Source organism: Caretta caretta, chromosome 10 (assembly GCF_965140235.1).
Source record: "Caretta caretta isolate rCarCar2 chromosome 10, rCarCar1.hap1, whole genome shotgun sequence".
NCBI classification, from domain to species: domain Eukaryota; kingdom Metazoa; phylum Chordata; order Testudines; family Cheloniidae; genus Caretta; species Caretta caretta.
The window spans coordinates 44,747,395-44,765,342 of record NC_134215.1 but is presented as its reverse complement, the minus strand read 5'-3'; the positions used below and the strand labels follow the sequence as shown (position 1 = coordinate 44,765,342).

Here is a 17,948-nt window from a genome sequence, read left to right as displayed (position 1 = left end):
AACAGACTTTGATTTCAATATGACTTCTTGAGCAGAGATTTTATTCTCACATGGTTGCATGCAAAACACTCCTCAGGGTGATTCTGGCTGTTAGTAAAGCAGGTGTTAGTAAAAGTAAAGTAACAGTATAATTAGGCAGTCCAAAGAAGAATTTGAAGAGCAACTAGCAAAAGACTCATAGAATCATAGAATATAAGGGTTGGAAGGGACCCCAGAAGGTCATCTAGTCCAACCCCCTGCTCGAAGCAGGACCAATTCCCAGTTAAATCATCCCAGCCAGGGCTTTGTCAAGCCTGACCTTAAAAACCTCTAAGGAAGGAGATTCTACCACCTCCCTAGGTAACGCATTCCAGTGTTTCACCACCCTCTTAGTGAAAAAGTTTTTCCTAATATCCAATCTAAACCTCCCCCACTGCAGCTTGAGACCATTACTCCTCGTTCTGTCATCTGATACCATTGAGAACAGTCTAGAGCCATCCTCTTTGGAACCCCCTTTCAGGTAGTTGAAAGCAGCTATCAAATCCCCCCTCATTCTTCTCTTCTGCAGGCTAAACAATCCCAGCTCCCTCAGCCTCTCCTCATAAGTCATGTGTTCCAGACCCCTAATCATTTTTGTTGCCCTTCGCTGGACTCTCTCCAATTTATCCACATCCTTCTTGAAGTGTGGGGCCCAAAACTGGACACAGTACTCCAGATGAGGCCTCACCAATGTCGAATAGAGGGGAACGATCACGTCCCTCGATCTGCTCGCTATGCCCCTACTCAGAAACTAACAGCAATTTTTTTTAAGTACATCAGAAGCAGAAAGCCTGCCAACCAATCGGTGGAGTCGCTGGATGATTGAGATGCTAAAGGAGCACTCAGGGAAGACAAGGCCATTACAGAGAAGTTAAATGAATTCTTTGCATTGGTCTGCAGAGGATGAAGGACATTCTTACACCTGAGCCATTCTTTTTAGGTGATTCATCTGAGGAACTGTCCCAGATTGAGGTGTCAGTAGAGGAGGTTTTGGAACAAATAGATAAATTAAACAGTAATAAGTTACTATCACTTAAATCAGCTTCTGTACCAGATGACTGGAGGATAGCTAATGTGATGCCAATTTTTAAAAATGGCTCCAGAGGCAATTCTGGCAAATACAGACCAGTAAGCCTGACTGTGATACCAGACAAATTTGTTGAAACTTTAGTAAAGAACAGAATTAGCGACACATAGATGAACATTATTTGTTGGGGAAGAGTCAATATGGCTTTTGTAAAGGGAAATCGTGCCTCACCACTATATTAGAATTCTTGAAGGGGATCAACAAACGTGGACAAGGGTGATCCGGTGGATATTGTGTACTTGGACTTTCAGAAAGTCGTTGACAAGGTCCCTCACCAAAGGCTCTTAAGCAAAGTAAGGAGTCATGGAATAAGAGAGAAGGTTCTCTCATGGACCAGTAACTGGTTAAAAGATAAGAAACAAAGGGTAGAAATAAATGGTCAGTTTTCAGAATGGAGAGAGGTAAATAGTGGTGTCCCCTACGATCTGGAAAAAGGAGTAAATAGTGAGAAGGCAAAATTTGCAGATGATATAAAAAATTACTCAAGATAGTTAAGTCCAAAGCAGACTGCAAAGAGTTACAAAGGGGTCTCACATAACTGGGTGACTGGGCAACAAAATGACAGATGAAATTCAGTGTTGATATATGCAAAGTAATGCACATTGGAAAACATAATCCCAACTGGACATACAAAATGACGGGGTCAGGGTCTAAATTAGCTGTAACCACTCAAGAAAGAGATCTTGGAGTCACTGTAGACAGTTCTCTGAAAACATCCACTCAATGTGCAGGGGCAGTTAAAGAAACTAACAATATTAGGAGCCACTAGGAAAGGGATAAATAATAAGACAGTAACTATCGTAATGCCACTATATAAATCCATGGTACACCCACACCTTGAATACTTAAAAAATGATATATTAGAAAAGGTGCAGAGAAGGGCGACAACAATGATTAGGGGCATGGAACAGCTTTCATATGAGTAGAGAGTGAAAACACTGGGATTGTTCAGCTTGGAAAAGAGGCAACTAAGGGGAATATGATAGATGGTTACAAAATCATGAATGGTGTGGAGAAGGTTAATAAGGAAGTGTTGTTTATCCTTTCACATAGCACAAGAAGCAGGGGGTAATGCAATAAAATTAATTAGCAGCAGGTTTCAAACATAAGGAAGTACTTCACACCATGCACAATCAACCTGTGTAGTTCATTGCCAGGGGATGTTGTGAAAGCTAAAAGTATAACTGGGTTCAGGAAAGAATTAGATATGTTTCTGGAGGATAGGTCCATCAATGGCTATTGGCCAAGTTGGTCAGGGATGCCACCCCATGTTCTGGGTGTCTCTTAACTGCTTATTGCCAGATGCTCGGACTGGATGACAGGATGGATCACTTGATGATTACCTGTTCTGTTCATTCCCTTTGTAGCATCTGTCATTGGCCACTGTCAGAAGACAGGATACTGAGCTAGATGGACCATTGGTCTGACGTAGTATGGCCGTTCCTATGTCCTGTCAAGGGGATAGTTCACTATCAGTGATTCTCCTTTCAGTAAGGGAGAGTTGCTGCTAAATACAATGGGTCAAATTTTGCCCTGTGGCACTAGTGTGGCTTGCCAGTCTCCACTGGGGTGTATGTGTGTAACTGAGGACAGAATTTGCCTCTCCTGTATTTAGTAAAAGGAGGGTGTTAAAATTATATAACGAACACAAACTGAATATGGGGAGCCCCTCACTTTCACTATCAAACCTTCAAAAATAACTCAGGCTAACCCAGCCTGCTGGTAACTATTATTTATTGTACTTTGGCTCCCTCTGGTGGAGATAACTAGCACTGAAGATGGCAGCAGAGATTAAAACTGGACCTGTGTTTCGTAAATCTTATCACACCCTCAACATTTTTATCTTTTCTCTTCTCACTCTTTCAGGACTTACATTTTATTTATTTATTCTGGGAATACCTCTTTCACTGAGACTGTACGTATGTGTTAAGCTTGGTAAACCCTAACTTTTATGAACATGGACTACACATTTCAGAATATTAGCTTGTTGATCTACCACCTCTTGTGTAGGGTGAATCTCTGTTTTAGAGTTCAGAGAGGCTGGTTATCATGATTTAATTGTCTTGGGTGGAATTTTCAAAAATACCCATGTAATTTAGGAGCACAAATCCCACTGACTTTTATTGGTCACTTAGGTGCTTTTTGAAAATCCCACCCTAAATTTGGACCTTAGCTCCAAAAGAAATGAGAAAAATGAAGTTAAGTTGAGCAACTGTATTTTTACTATCTGGGTGGAAGTTCAGCAGCAGATGCCTTGGAGTTTGTTCAGTGTCATTTTTCTTGTGGTCTTCTATCTATTGTACTCTATGGCTTGGACATGTCATTCTGATCCCACTTATATCAGTTTTACACTGATCAAGTGCTGATCAGCCTTTGGACTAATAAAGGTACTTTCAGTTAAAGTGTCGACTCCTGAACCTTATTGGGGTAGACTCGACACCCCAGGGATACACTGGAAAATCCCAACAGTCGGACCTGGGATGTCAGGCAAGATGGACTTTGGGCTGACCCAGTATGGCTGTCTTATGTGTATGCTCTTATCTGGACTTGCTGCACACTGATCTGCAGTTAACAAGTCTTGTACCAACTTTGTCACAAACCACCACACTACATGCGTGGTGACACGGCGCAGTTAGACAAAGGAACAAAAAAATAAAGCGTTATCTTGTTTCAAGCTCTACAAAAGCAGCTGTGTGGGTGGTGTGACCGGAGAGCCCATAGCTCTGATCTGGCAAGACACATGTAGCTACTGCACAAGGAAGTAGTTAGAGCAACCAGGAGTATCATCCAATAACTGGATTAGCCTTTGCCCTTTACTATGTCCCCCAGATTATTTATTAACCATTCAGCTACACCCAGGTTTTCCCCCCCAGACACAGCAAATAAACTAGGGTATCAAGGGCAGCACTGGAGACCATCTGGGCCCAATGAAGTTCCCCTGGGATGACATCAGGTTTCCCTTTGGCAGGGATGAGATCCAGAAAAGCGCTCCCAGGGCATGACTGGGACCCTATGGTGGGGGTCAGGAGACTGGTCATGGGTCTCTTTGGTGGTATCAAGTGACCCTGGTGTGAGGCAAGGGATGCCTAACTCCCTGTCTGGCTAGCTGTGTGTTGGCTGCCTTGCGCTCTGTGCCCATTTGCAGACAGAGCCAGGTGCCAGGCAAAAGATTGCAAAATGTTCAAGAGAGAAAAGCTACATGAAAAAACAATCAGCAGGGGCTTTCTTGCTTATGATTGACAGCAATGGAAGGGACTGGTATAGCTTGGGGAGGAAGGGAGATCCTTCACCTAGAAGCCAAGCTGCCAGTGTGCATGTCTTCTGAAAGGAGGGTCCCAGCCAGCTTGGCTGTACAGTGCTGTGAGAAAGGTTTTTGGGTGAGAACTATCATATCAGCCAAGAAGGTAACTTGTTAAGCAAGTCTAGGCTCTAGGATGGGTGTTATGATTTTATATTGGATGTAACCATCCATTTGTTGCCAGCACATCTATGTGCTATTATGTGAATCTCTGGGCTTTGTTAAATAACCGTATCCTTGATTTCACTATAAATAAATGCAAGTGCTGTGAGTTAAATGGAGTTGGGAGCTGAGCTGGAACTGGTAAACCGGGGGCTCACTGCTTCTTTGGAAGCTGCTGACTGGTGAAGGCGGCAAGTGTCCAGTGGCTCCAGGGTGGGACGTTCCCAAGAAGGCTTGGGGTATGCCTATCACTAACCTGCAGAGTGACAGCTAGGTCTGTGAGGCCAAGATGTCAGGGCTTGTGTTAGCTGTGGCCAGCGGGGTTGGCAGGCACAGACAAGGCTCATGCTAAGGACAAGTGGTAGCAAGGTTCCTGCCACCCTAGCTACCCCGGGAAATGTCACAGGGATGCCACCTGCTTCCTGTCCCTGTGTGTCTGCACCTCCTCACTGAGTGCTTCAATGTGGTCCTCCTTCCATTCCACCTCCTCCTCCTTGTTGGACAATCCTGTGTGGTCCCTCCTCCGCTCGCTGGGCGATCCTGCTCAGTCCCTGTCCCCTCCCCTGGTGATCCCAATGGTCCATGTCCCCTCCCCATTCACCAGGCGATCCCATGCAGTTCCTGTCCCCTCCCCCCTCTCCAGGCAATCTTGTGTGGTCCCCATCCCCTCTGCCCATCTCTGTCTCTCTCTCCATGCAGATCACTCATCCATCGCTTTATGCCCCCAGCATAAGAATTCTTTGCCCAGCATCACAGACGGAGGAGGGACAAGGTTGTTTCCAAGCTCCAGGGCCTCAATAGCCCAGATAAGAGCTACTTCTGGCTTTAGTGCTCTTGCATTACTGGAGCTGGGTGGGTGATGGGAAAGTTCCCCTGTCTGCCAGGCTGGCTCACAGCTGGGGCTGTTTTCCCTGCGGTATTTTTGAATGCTAGTAAATATGGGGGTTTGGGTTGGGCCCTGGGGAAGGTTTGGGCCAGTTCCTTGGGGTAGAAGCCAACATTCATTGTGTGTTACAGTAGCATGTACAGGTGCCCCAGACAATGTGTGAGGAGAGAGAGAGCTTGAGGACAAGATGTGATGGCTGCACATCAGATCCCTGTAGCTGGTGAGTGGGATCCATTGTCATCCCTATCTGAGTTTGCCCCCAGGTATATAGACTCACAGGGGAGTGAAGGGGGGGCAATATATAATGAGTCAGGTTCACAGACACGTGCCGGCTGCTCCAATGACACAAAGCAGCCATAACTCCACTCAGCGCGCCAGCTAAACCTGATGTCCCGCAGGGGAACTTTATTGAGCCCAGATGGCCTCTGGTGCTGCCCCTGACATACTAGTTTATTTGCTGTTTCTGGGTATAACAGTGCTGCCTTTGGCGGGACACTACTGAGAGTATCAATTCAGGACAAATTGCTTAGAGCAGGGTAGTCACAACCCAAGGCTGCGGTTCCTCCTCTTCTAAGGCACACCAAATCAGCCAAACAGAGAGGACTTCGGTTTTACCCCACTGGCTAACCAAAAGTCATACAAACAACTCCTTTAGATACTCCAGTTCCCTTGTCTAACCACCAGCAACCACTCCTTATGGGGCCGAATGGTTATGAAAACCAATACCCCAGTAAAAGAAAAATGGTTCTCCTGATCCCAAAGGACCAAGCCCCAGACCCAGGACAATATACAAGTCAGATCTTATCCACAAATCATTCTTTTGCCAGTCCTTTATAGTCTAAAATCTAAAGGTTTATTCATACAAAGAAAGAAATAAAGATGAGAGCTAGAATTGGTTAAATGGAATCAATTACATACAGTAATGGCACAGTTCTTGATTCAGGTTTGTAGCAGTAATGGAATAAACTGCAGGTTCAAATCAAATCTCTGGAGTACATCCACAGCTTGGATGGATCATTCAGTCCTTTGTTCAGAGCTTCAGTTTGTAGCAAAGTTTCTCCAGCGGTAAGAAGCAGGATTGAAGACAAAATGGAGGGGTTTCCAGAGCCTTTTATATCCTCTACCATGTGGAAGGAAACCCCTTTGTCCTTACTGTGGAAAATCACAGCAGCAAGATGGAATTTGGAGTCACATGGTCAAGTCACATGTCCATGCATGACTCAGTTTGCAGGCGGCAGCCATTGCTCACATGCTACCTTGAACAGCCCAGGAAGGCTCCTCAGATGTGGACTGGAGTCTCCCGAGGTCCGTTGTCAGTTAAGTGTTTCCTGATGGGGCACCTAGTCAGAATAGTCCTTTCTCAAGAAACTGACCAAATGCTTCACTGATGCTACTTAGAATCAAACACATTGAGATACAAGTACATAGCCAATATTCATCACTTCAGATACAAAAATGATACACACATACAGTCAGAATAATCATAACCAGCAAATTACAACCTTTCTATAGACACCTTCTTGACCTCCTTTATACAAGATTTGGACCTTGGTTGCAACAATGATCTATATGGTCACAGTTCATGTCAACATCACATGGGGGAAAAACCTGGATGCAGCTGAATGATTAATAAATAATCTGGGGCAGGCAGTTACAGGAAAAGGCTAGTCTAGTTATTGGGTGGTGTTCTGTTTGCTCTAACCACTTCCTTGCGCAGCAGCTAGAAGCGTCTAATCAGATCAGCGCGACAGGCTCTCGGGTCAGAGCCCCCACTCAGTTGCAGGTTGAAACAAGGTAACACTTTATGCTTGTATGTGTGTCTGTGTGGGGTCTCTTCTGTCCTTGCACAGTCCCTGTCTGCATTGATTTGAAGCCAGATGCACTAATGTGATCACCGAGTAAATGTCCTACTGCAGCCAATGAGCTTTATGTCGCCCAGTTTCTTCCGTGACTGTGGAGCTATTGCTCTAGGAGCAGCGTTCAAAAAATCTTCTGCTCATAGCAAGTAGGAATTGCAGCTGAGGAAGTGGGGAGGAAGGAGCGGATGGCTGACAGAGCAGGCAGAGGGGGGAATGCCAGGGGGACTGGGAGTCCTGGGGTCAGGAGGAGCAGGAAACGGGCGAAAGTAAAAGCGGAGGAGAAGCAGCAGCTATGGAGGAAGATGAAGCTGCGAATGTTTTGCTGAAGGGGAGGGCAGGACAGAGAGTGAGGAGTTTGTTTGCACACAGCTAGGGTTACCAAAAAGAGGACACTGCGGGGCAGCGGGAGAGTTGGAGGGGGGAAGGGGGAGAGAGGGGGTGAAGAGGGGTGTTGGAGGGGGATATAGCTGGGGATGCTGGAGGAGGTATTTGTGGGGTGCTGGAGGGGTTGCATGTACTAGGGGGGGTACCTGGGAGGTGCAGGAGGGTTGTGTATTCTTTGGGAGGTGCTGGAGAGGATATCTGGGGGCTGCTGCAGAGAGGGTACAGTTGGAGGAGTTGAAGGAGCTGGGGGTACCTGCGGGGGTGTGTGTGTTCACTGGAGGGGGGGCAGTGTCATTAGGGTGACCACAGTCCAGATAGCAAATGTGAAAAATCGGGACGGGGGTAGGGGGTAATAGGAGCCTATATAAGAAAAAGACCCAAAAATCGGGACTGTCCCTATAAAATCAGGATATCTGGTCACCCTAAGTGTTACTCCCTGTCATGATGGCAGGGGGGCTGGCGCAAGCTCAGGACGTAGCAACAGCTGGAAGTCAGCGCCTCCCTGCAGGACTCCCTTCCCCCGTCTGGGAGCCAGGGCCTGGGTGGGTGGGATCCAGTAGGATACAGGGGAATGAAGGTAGGGACCAATCGGGAAGTGGACCAATTGGGGCTCTTTCTGAGCTGCAACCTCTGCTCTGCGAAAATCTCAGACGTTGCTTGTTATTTGAAAAATCTGCCCAGACAGAGGGTAGAGAATCTTAAAAGAGGCGATGTCTGGGAAAACCTGGACTTATGGTAACCCTACTCACAGCATGTGCAGGGGGGGAGTGTGCTGTAGCCCTTATAATATTGCTAGGTTGGTATTGCCAGTGATATCTTAGACCAGAGTGACCTGTGCCAAAGGTTTGCACTCCCTAATGACCACAGTATCAGAATTAGCAGGATGCAAATCACCCTGAGGCATGTCATTAGGTTTGGAGACTCTAGGAACGCCCAAGGAACGACAGCAATGACCACAATAATAGTCACAAGTTCTCAATCGACAATTAATAATTGCATTGAACAGATAAACAAAGCCCCAACTCCTGAAATGTACACAAAGAAAGTGACAGACCATAAGTCATCTAGCACCAGTATTTTCATACTCACATCCCCAAGGGTGCTGTAGAGTTGGATTGATCTCTCAACAGATGGTCATCTGTGGAGGGTCTGCAGATGGGTTTTTTCTTCCCTGTTCATGCTGGGGAATCCCTTCTATCCTTTGTTACACTCACATCTATAACCCTTATGCATGTACATGAAGGTTCCAACCCCTTTCCTCTTATCTTCCACACCCCATGAAATTTGGGGTACCCTGCTTTTCAAAGATTACCCCTTATTTTCATGAGTATTTATGTCACCAAGGCCCCATGGTAACCTGTGGTTGCTGCAGAACGTCTGGTGAGGTTACATTTGGGCATCTTGTAGTGGAGCATTGTGTCATATTTTCCCAAACATCACCTATTGGTACATATTTTACAGTAATCTTGTAACTTTATTGGTACAGGGTTACTGCTGGGGCACCTTCTCATGTCAACCCTTCTTAGGTCTAAGGTGGCTAAACTAAAAATTTTACAGGCCTCAACCTGCAGGCCTAGCATTATAGCCTAACTGCTTACATACTCATCACTCACAAATATATCAGCCTTACACTCCTATCCTATTTTTTCCTACACTTGTACCTACAAGTGAAATCGATCCATCGCACATGGGCAGCAGGTATAGTAGGCCAGGGGAAGCTTAGCCTCCCCAGTGGCACAGCCATTGACCTGCTGCCTTTGAGAGCACGGACCTCTGGTGCTCTGCCCCGAGGCCCCCTCCTGCTTTCCCCCCCGTGGCCCCGCTTGCACTCCAACTCTTCCCGTCCCTGCTCAACCCCTCCCCCAAGGTACCCTCTGCTCACTGAATCCCTCCCCTCTTCCATAGGGTGAAGGAGAGGAGGGATGCAGCGGGCAGTGAGGGTCTCTGGGGAGGGCAGTAGAGCAACTCAGCGAGTGGCAGGCAGGTGGGGGGGCCTTTGGAGGAGGGAGGGTGGATGTGATGATTGGCAGGCAGCAGGGAACTCAGGGCCGGGGGCGTGGAGGAAGGGAGGGATTCAGCAGGCAGTGGGGACCTCGGGGGAGAAGGGGAGAGATGTGGTGGGGCAGAACGACTCAACGAGCGGCAGCCAGGCAGGCCTGTGGGAGAAGAGGGGTGGTGGGGAGGAGGGACGTGGCAGGCGTCGGAGACTTCTGGGGAGTGGGGTGGAGGAGGTGAGGGACTTGGGGGGGGCAGTAGGGGTCTCGGGGGAGGGAGGGGTGGAACAAGTCAGCGACCAGCAGGCGAGGGGGCTGAGCGGGGGTGGAGTGTGGGCGGGGCCTTGGGGGAGGAAGCCGAGTGGAGGCAGGGTCTTGGGGTGGAGCAGGCGACAGGGTCACGGTCCAGGTGCCAGGGGAGTGTCTGGCATTTGGCCAGCTTCCCCAAATGCTGGAGCCATGTGCTGCCCATGCCATCACACACTGAGTAAATATGAATTAACCACAACAATAAATCCCATAATTAAATACGATGATTAGCTACAGTGCACAGACATAGTTAAACGGAGAGATGAGGAACATGCCTGATAGGAACAAAGCAGGCAGAGCAGAGCTGAGCATCTGCCCATAGGATCTATGAGCCACGCACTCCTCACGCTGTGCAGTAGCCCAGCACCTCTTGACATAGCTGCCTAGGCAGGATCTGGGGCAGCTGGTGGGAGGCAGGGATGCAGGTTCATCTGTGGAGCCAGCTCATTCCTCTTGGCTGTGGGTCCAGAGAGCTGGGGTCAATTGCGGCTGTCCCTGCGTGACCTGGGGTGAGGCACTTCATCTCTGTGCCTCAGCTTCCCTGCGGTAATGTTGTGAGGCTGCTGTGCTGCCTCTCAGGGTGGGGGCGGGGGAGCGGGGGTTGACTCCGGTTGGGTCAGGGAGGGGCTCAGGTGCTGGGGGAGTGGGAGCCAGAGCAGACTTCGCCCAGCATTCAGGACAGAGCCAGCTCAAGTGTAGGTGGTTGGTTACAAAGCCACCTTCCAGCCAGGAGCCACAGCGTCCTTGCCCTTCTATCCCCCCCATGCAGTGCCATATGTCCCCTGCTCTCTCTCACCCTCCCCTCCCAGTTTCATCCATGACTGAGGGTAGCTGATCTCTGGTTTTGTTTTCACAGATGGGCGGCATTTTTTCAACAGAGGTGAGTGCAGCATGGTTTCTTGGGCCCCCCACAGGCTGCAGTCCAGAGCCAGCACTGGCTCCGCTTCACAGACTCTATTGTCACGCCAGCCACGTGAGGACAGGGATGGCTTCTGGTTAAGGCAGTGCCTGGCATGCAGGAGAACAGGGATTGGAGTCATGGAGTCTCTCTGGGCCTCAAGCTGTAAAATGGGGTAACAAGTCTGCCTTTGTTGGCTAATTAGATTGTAAATTCCCCAGGGCAGAGACTAGCTCTCACCATGTTGTGTATGGAGAACAGCTAGCACCACGGGGCCTGATCTTAGCTGGAGCCTGTAGGTGCTACTGTAACACACACAATATTTAGCCCACATGTGCTAGAAACCCCCCCACACCCCTCTCCCACGCACATACAGAGGATGTATTACTGAGTAGTTACCAGCTTACTGCGTCCCTCGTCCTCAGGGAAAGGAAACAAGCATCAAAGGTTCAGTCACTGGAGAGTAACTGCCTAAGGGACCAAGGAGCACAAACCCCAGGGCCTTTCCCCAGGCGCTTCAGGCTAGATTCACAAAAGGGACTTGGACTCAGCGCTGTGACATCTAACTGCTGGGCCCAAGTTAGGCGCTCAGGCTCCCCAGACAACACACAAGGAGAGTTAGGCACCTAAGACAGGGATTCTCAGACAGTGAGTGCGGGGGCTGCCCAGGAGTGACATGCAGTGGAAAGGGGGGAGGCTGCAGGGCCAGATCCGTAGGGTACTTAGGTGCCTGACTGACAGGCTGGAGGGAGGCCCCTCCCTCTGCCCAGGATTCTCCACCACGACCCCTCTCTGCAGTTAGAAACCGAAGCCAGGTCAGCCCTTTCTCAGAAAGAACCAGAGAGGGGCACACCCCCATTACAGCCCATGGGCTGGTGGTTAGGGCACTCACATGGTTCAAGTCCTCACTTCAAATCAGTCAGAGCAGGGATTCAAATCTGGCCTGCCCACATGCCAGGTGAGTGCCCCAGCTACTGGGTAGACGGACATACATTCAGCCAAGCCAGCCTCCAAAATTCCCAGTCTGTTCAACACCAGCTCCCTTTTGTGAGGCGCCCGAACCAGTAAGTGTACAGAGCAGGCCTATGGGATCAGGCCTTGCAGGCCAGATTGGCAGGGGAACATCTGCTTTGAGAATCCCACTGGTGAGCCAGAGCTCTGGGTAGCAGGGCAGTGTCAGGATGTAGGGGCCTCTGCACATGCCCCAGGCAACTCAGGTGGCAGCTGAGTGGGAGTGCAGTGAATGTCAGGGCGCCTGGCTGTTGGAGGTAGTCCCTTTGTGAATCCAGCGGCTAGGATTCTCACCCACCAGCTCTTCCTACCCGTTCAGAGGGAATGACCAGAAGCCTGACACACTGTCTAACCCCCTTTCAGCACATCACGGACATGCTCCTAGGAGCACTAGAAACGTTGGGCTGGAAGGGACGTGGTGAGGTCAGCTGGCCCAGCCCCCTGCATTCAGGCAGGCTCAAGTCAACCTAGAACATCTCTGACAGGGGTTTGTCTGACCTGGTCTTAGAAACTGCCAGTGATGGGGATTCCACAACCTCCCTTGGAAGCCTGTTCCGGTATTTATCTATCCTTAGCGTTACAAAACTTTTCCCTAATATAAATCTCCCTTGCTGCAGATTAAGCCCATTACTTCTCGCCCTACCTTCAGTGGACATGGAGAGCAATTGATCATCATCGTCTTTATAGCTGCCTTAGCATATTTGATGACTTATCAGGTTTTTCCCACAATCTTCTCTCAAGACTAAACATACCTGGGGTTTTTTTTTAAACCTTTTGGGATAGGTCTGGTTTTCTAAGCCTTTAAGCATTTTTCTGTTGATTCCTTTGGATGCCCACCAGTTTGGCCACATCTTTCTTAAAGTGTGGCGCTTAGAACTGGACAAAATACTCCAGCTGAGGCTTCACAAGTACTGAGTAGAATGGGACAATTACCTCCCATGTCTTACATATGACATTGCTGTCAATACACCCCAGCATTATATTAGTCTTTTCCACAACTGCATCACAATATTGGCTCATATTCAATTTGTGATCCCCTATAATCCCCAGATCCTGTCCAGCAGTACTGCTGCCTAGCCAGTTATTTCCAATTTTGTAGTTGTGAATTTGATTTTTCCTTCCTAAGTGTAGTACTTTCAACTTGTCTGTATTGAATTTCGTCTAGTTGATTTCAGATCAGTGCTCCAATTTGTCCAGGTCCTTTTGAATTTGAACCTTGTTCTACAAAGTGCTTCCACCCCATGCTACTATGGTGTCTTCCCATAAATGCCAGAAGCATAATCGCCACTTTGTTATATTGACTAGTACTGGACCCAGGACAGACCCGCCTGAGTGACCCTACTAGACACATCCTCCTCTTTGACAGCGAACCATTGATAACTATGCTTTGAGGGAAGTTTGTCAATCAGTTGTGCACCCACTTTACAATAGGTAATTTCATCTAAACCACATTGCCCCACTTAGAGCACTCAGGACATAAATAGGTTTTGCCACATGGATGGTTCCTTGCTCATTTGCAGGATAGGTGTTAGCCAGGCAGGAGCCATGCTGAAAGGTGGCCAGCCTTCCATGGCATCACACAGGCACCAAATAGCTCTAAGGCAGAAGCATCTGCAGGAGTCACAAGGACAAACATTTACACAGAGCCCAAGAAACACTCCCTGAACAAACCAAAGCACACCCTCGTTCCCCAGCTGGTGTAAATCAGTGTCGCTCCACTGTGCTATGCAAATTTCCACCAAAACGTGGGCCCGATTTGCCCGGCCTAGAACCTTGCACAGTCACTTGTGCAAGGTGCATGTGAAGCACAACCATTCTGAGCAGGTAGTGTTTTATACCCATTTTGCACAAGTGTATGATATAGGGTGCAGGGCAGTGAGGCACCAGGCCTTGGATGCCTGATACATGAGCGAGTTGAAAGCAAGTATAACCGAGGTGGTTTATTACACGAAGGTGAGACTGAAAAAGCTGGAGAACGAGGAGGCAGAGAAGAAGAGACAGCACGAGAAGGAAGAGAAGCAGCGAGAGCACGAGAAGGAAGAGAAGCAGCGAGAGCGCGAGGAGGCAGAGAAGCAGCGAGAGCACGAGAAGGAAGAGAAGCAGCGAGAGCTCGAGGAGGAAGAGAAGAAGAGAAAGCACGAGGACCGGGAAAGAGAGCGACAGCACAAGGAACGCATGCATCAGAGAGAGCTTAAAGACAAGGCCGAGGAAAGAGAGGCCCGGCGCCAGATGCAAGAGAGAGAGTATGAGGAGCAAGAGAAGAAGAGGAAGCATGAGAAGATCATCACAGAGCTGCAGAACAGAAACCTGGAGTTGGTGAGTAGCAGCCCCAACAGAATTCCATCGTCATCCCTTGTAGCAAATGGGGCTACGCAGATCCCTACCTGAGTTTGCCCCCAGGTGTGGGGTCTGGAGACCCTTATAGACTGAGGGGAGTGAAGGGGGCAATATATGTGAGTCAGGTTCACAGGCATGATCCAATGACACAAAGCCCTAATTCTGCTCAGCTGGTTAGCTAAACTGTGTTTAGAAGCACTGTGTGACACCAGAGTGGTACAGCCCAGCTGGGGTGTGTCTGATAGACACGCTATGAAATTACAGCCAAAAGGAAGCACGCCAAGTGGAAGGTCATCCATTTAAAGAGGGGCCTTTGCAGTTTGATACCATTGCACAGGAACATTTACCAGCCTGGCTGGGATAACCGTTCGGTGCCAGCTCCCGCCCTGGGTCTGCAGGGCCCCCATGATAAAATGTCAGTGGGATGGGCCCAAGGAGGAATAAGGTACATCCAGAACCTGTGCAAAAATAGCCAAACCATTGTAGACATTTCCTTCCATGTCGCAGCCAAAGAGATTAAATAACATTGAACCAAGACCAGATCCCAGCGGGACCCCCACTGGAAACACCTCCTAGGATGATGGCACCTGAGTGACAAGTACTGTCTGAGGTCTACCCGTTAGCCAGTTTTTCAGCCATTTACTGTATTTACTGATACAATGGTTTTGTGAAATGCTGATTTTTTAATCAGAATGTCATGCAGTGCTAAGTCAAACATCCAGAGTCCATGTATACGATGTCAACACAGTGACCGTTATCAATCAAACTTGTGATCTCATTTACAATGGATTAGCAGCTGTGTTTGACAAGAACTGTTTCCCATAAATGATGGTGATTGGCAATAGTTACATCACCATCCTTTAATCATTACTCGTCCCGCAACAAGCTTCCCATGACCTTGCCTGGGAGCAATGTCAGGTCAAGTGGGCTATAGTTACCTGTATCGTCCCATTTAACCATTTAAAATATGGCAGAACATTAGCTTTTTTCCAGCCCTCCAGATCTTTGTGTGGTCCAAGGTCCAGGTGCTGCTCTGGACTAGGATGGCCACTCTTGGCCAGACTCCCTGATGATGGGCAGAGTAACAGCCTAGATACGCAGAGGCACAGTAGTGGGGGTGGGGGCAAGAGGGGATGATACTTCACAGTATGACGTGCCTCCTCTGAAGACCTCATTGCACCTTTCAACTCTAGAGGGTGCAAGTGGCCAAATGTACATCTCCTGCTCCCTCTCTGCAGCAAGCCCCATAGCCCCAACTAAAATGGCTGCTGCCCCAGCCCTAGTGCCCATCTCAGATCACCCAGACCAACCAGTGATCTCTCTCTCTCTCTCAATCTGTCTTCCTCACAGCGCATTCTCCGCCTAACTGGTCTCTCATCCAGTAAGAATTCCCCACAACGCATTCTTCAAGATGCTCTCTTATCCACCACACGCCCCACTACGCCTGATACTCTTGAGAATGCTGATGACAGCAGTGACGATGACGTGTATTGAACTGTACACTGTTCTTAATCCTTCTGAATGGAGGAACCGTGATTCCCAGCTATGATGCCCAGTGTATTGTCGCCTAACCTGCCCAGCACAAAGCACGTAGTCCATTTCTCCTCTCACCTTCCCCTTTGCACTAATGGAATGCTTTTCCCACCCAGGGGTTTATTTCTGACTTTCCCTCTTGCTTTTTTGAGTCCTATTTATTGGCAGTGCTAATAAAGACACAAGCAACAGAATGTTGCGAGTCCTTCTTATGGGCCCAACCCTGCTCCCCTGGACATCAATGACAATTCAGATGTTGGGAGCAGGAACAGGCCCATTGTGCATATTCCGGCCAGACGTTAGCCCCTCCACACTTGAGACTTGTAGCATTTAAGGCCAGAAGACCCCATTGGGGTAATTGAGTCTGGCCTCCCTCAGAAACAGGAAGGGAATCTCACCCAGTGATTCCTGCATTGAGATGATACCGTCTGGCTGAGCGCAAGTAGATCTTTTAGAAACACACCTGGCCTTCATTTAAAGCCTGCCAGGATGTCTCTGGTAAGTGGTTCCAATGGCAAACTGCTCTCGTGTTTAAACGTTCGCATCTCACTGCCAGTCTGAATTTGTTTAGCTTCAGATTCCAGACACTGGCTCTTGTTCTGCCTTTGCTAGATCAGTGAGCCTTCGCCGAGCAGAAATCTTCTTCTCTAGGTACCTGTAAGGCCGTGATCAAGTCACCTCTTTATCTCCTCTTGGAAAACTAAGTAGATTGAGCATCTGAAGTCTAAGGCAGCGTTTGCAACTATTGACTCATTCTTTTAAGTCTTTGCTGACCCCTTTCCAATTTTTCAAACTCCTTTTTGAGGATTGGATACCAGCGTTGACCAAGGTACCCAGCCTTGGTCTCTCCAATGCGGCATGCAGAGGTCATGCTAACTGCCCACTCCTAGAAGCCATCCATCCATTGTGAGCCCAGTTCTACTATTCCCCAACCTACGACTTCGCCAGAACTTAACTAACCCAGCTGAGTGTCCATATGCATAAGTGCCCTGTGTCAAGGGCGTCAGAGCCTTCCCAGAACTGGGGGGCTGGGAGCCCTTGCCCTGCTCCTCTTCTTCCCCAGAGACCCCGCCCCATGCCAAGCTGGAAGCCAGAGCAGTGCCAGGGAGCCCAGTCCTCCCACCCTGGGTGGGCTGAAAGCAGCCCCCTGGCCATGTCCCTGTCCCCCAGACCTCCGTCCATGGCAGGTGGAGGGACCCAGGCTCCCCATAGCTACCTGGCTGTGTGGCTATCCCTGACCCAGCTCTGGCTGGGGGCGCAGGGCCTCATAGCCGCAGCCCAGCCATGGAAAGAGCCGCGCGGGCAGCTATGGGGAGCTGTGATAGACCCTCCCCCTGCTCATGGTATAGGGAACTTAGGAGGTGGGGACATGGGCCTGGGACTGCTCTCAACCCCGCAGGCAGGTGGAAGGTCCGCGTGGCTCCCACAATTACCCGGGCTCCCCGACCAGGCTCCACCCTGGCCTGGCTGGGGGTGGAGGCCTAAGGGGGAATGGGTCCAAAAAGTGGGAGAGCTATGGACCCCCTAACCCTCCCAGTTCTGGTGCCACTTTCCTGCGTCACAGTAATGGGGCTAGCTGTTCCTCTGTCCCCTGCTGGCTTCACTGAGTGCAGCCCTCTGGTGCCAGGCCTCTGTCGCTATCTCTCGGGGGAGGGAATCAATTGAGTCTTCCATTCTTAGACCAGCCCCTGGGCTACAGCACCCAGCAGAGCACCTGTGCTCACCCAGCAGGTCCGCCTGAGTCCGGCCCCTGCAGTTCTGCCCTTTGGGCGTTGCTGAGCAGCGGTGCAGTGAGCAGCCAGCCTGGTGAACCAAAGGCGGGTTTATTTGGACTGCAGGAACAAAGCATGCCGAGAACAAGCATTGTAAACAACCGACTAAGCCCATGGCTCACCACCTCCAGGGTAGCTGCGGCAGGTCTAGCTTCTTCAGACATGCCCAGTGCGTGCCTGTGTCCCCTAAAACCCCCTGCCCCCTTCAGAATGAGTCCCTTTTAAACCCTACTCCAGGTTTTCGCAAAAAGAAAAGGAGTACTTGTGGCACCTTAGAGACTAACCAATTTATTTGAGCATGAGCTTTCGTGAGCTACAGCTCACTTCATCGGATGCATACCGTGGAAACTGCAGCAGACTTTATATATACACAGAGAATATGAAACAATACCTCCTCAGG

General features: G+C 49.3%; 1 protein-coding gene across 1 annotated transcript; it reads left to right on the top strand.

The window, feature by feature from the left end:
- Positions 1 to 7,109: 7,109 nt before the first annotated feature.
- Positions 7,110 to 15,970, top strand: LOC125644145 (uncharacterized). The gene is made up of 4 exons (XM_048867623.2): positions 7,110 to 7,245; positions 10,854 to 10,877; positions 13,860 to 14,222; positions 15,594 to 15,970. The coding sequence occupies exons 2-4, from the start codon at positions 10,854 to 10,856 to the stop codon at positions 15,735 to 15,737; spliced, it is 531 nt and encodes a 176-aa protein (XP_048723580.1). The 5' UTR covers positions 7,110 to 7,245; the 3' UTR covers positions 15,738 to 15,970.
- Positions 15,971 to 17,948: the final 1,978 nt, after the last annotated feature.

Bases quoted from the DNA above. Each gene is read 5' to 3' on its own strand.
- LOC125644145 (XM_048867623.2), top strand. From the start codon at position 10,854: ATGGGCGGCATTTTTTCAACAGAG. The intron at 10,878-13,859 runs GTGAGTGCAGCA...TATTACACGAAG, and splicing joins GCGGCATTTTTTCAACAGAG to GTGAGACTGAAAAAGCTGGA. The intron at 14,223-15,593 runs GTGAGTAGCAGC...TCTTCCTCACAG, and splicing joins AGAACAGAAACCTGGAGTTG to CGCATTCTCCGCCTAACTGG.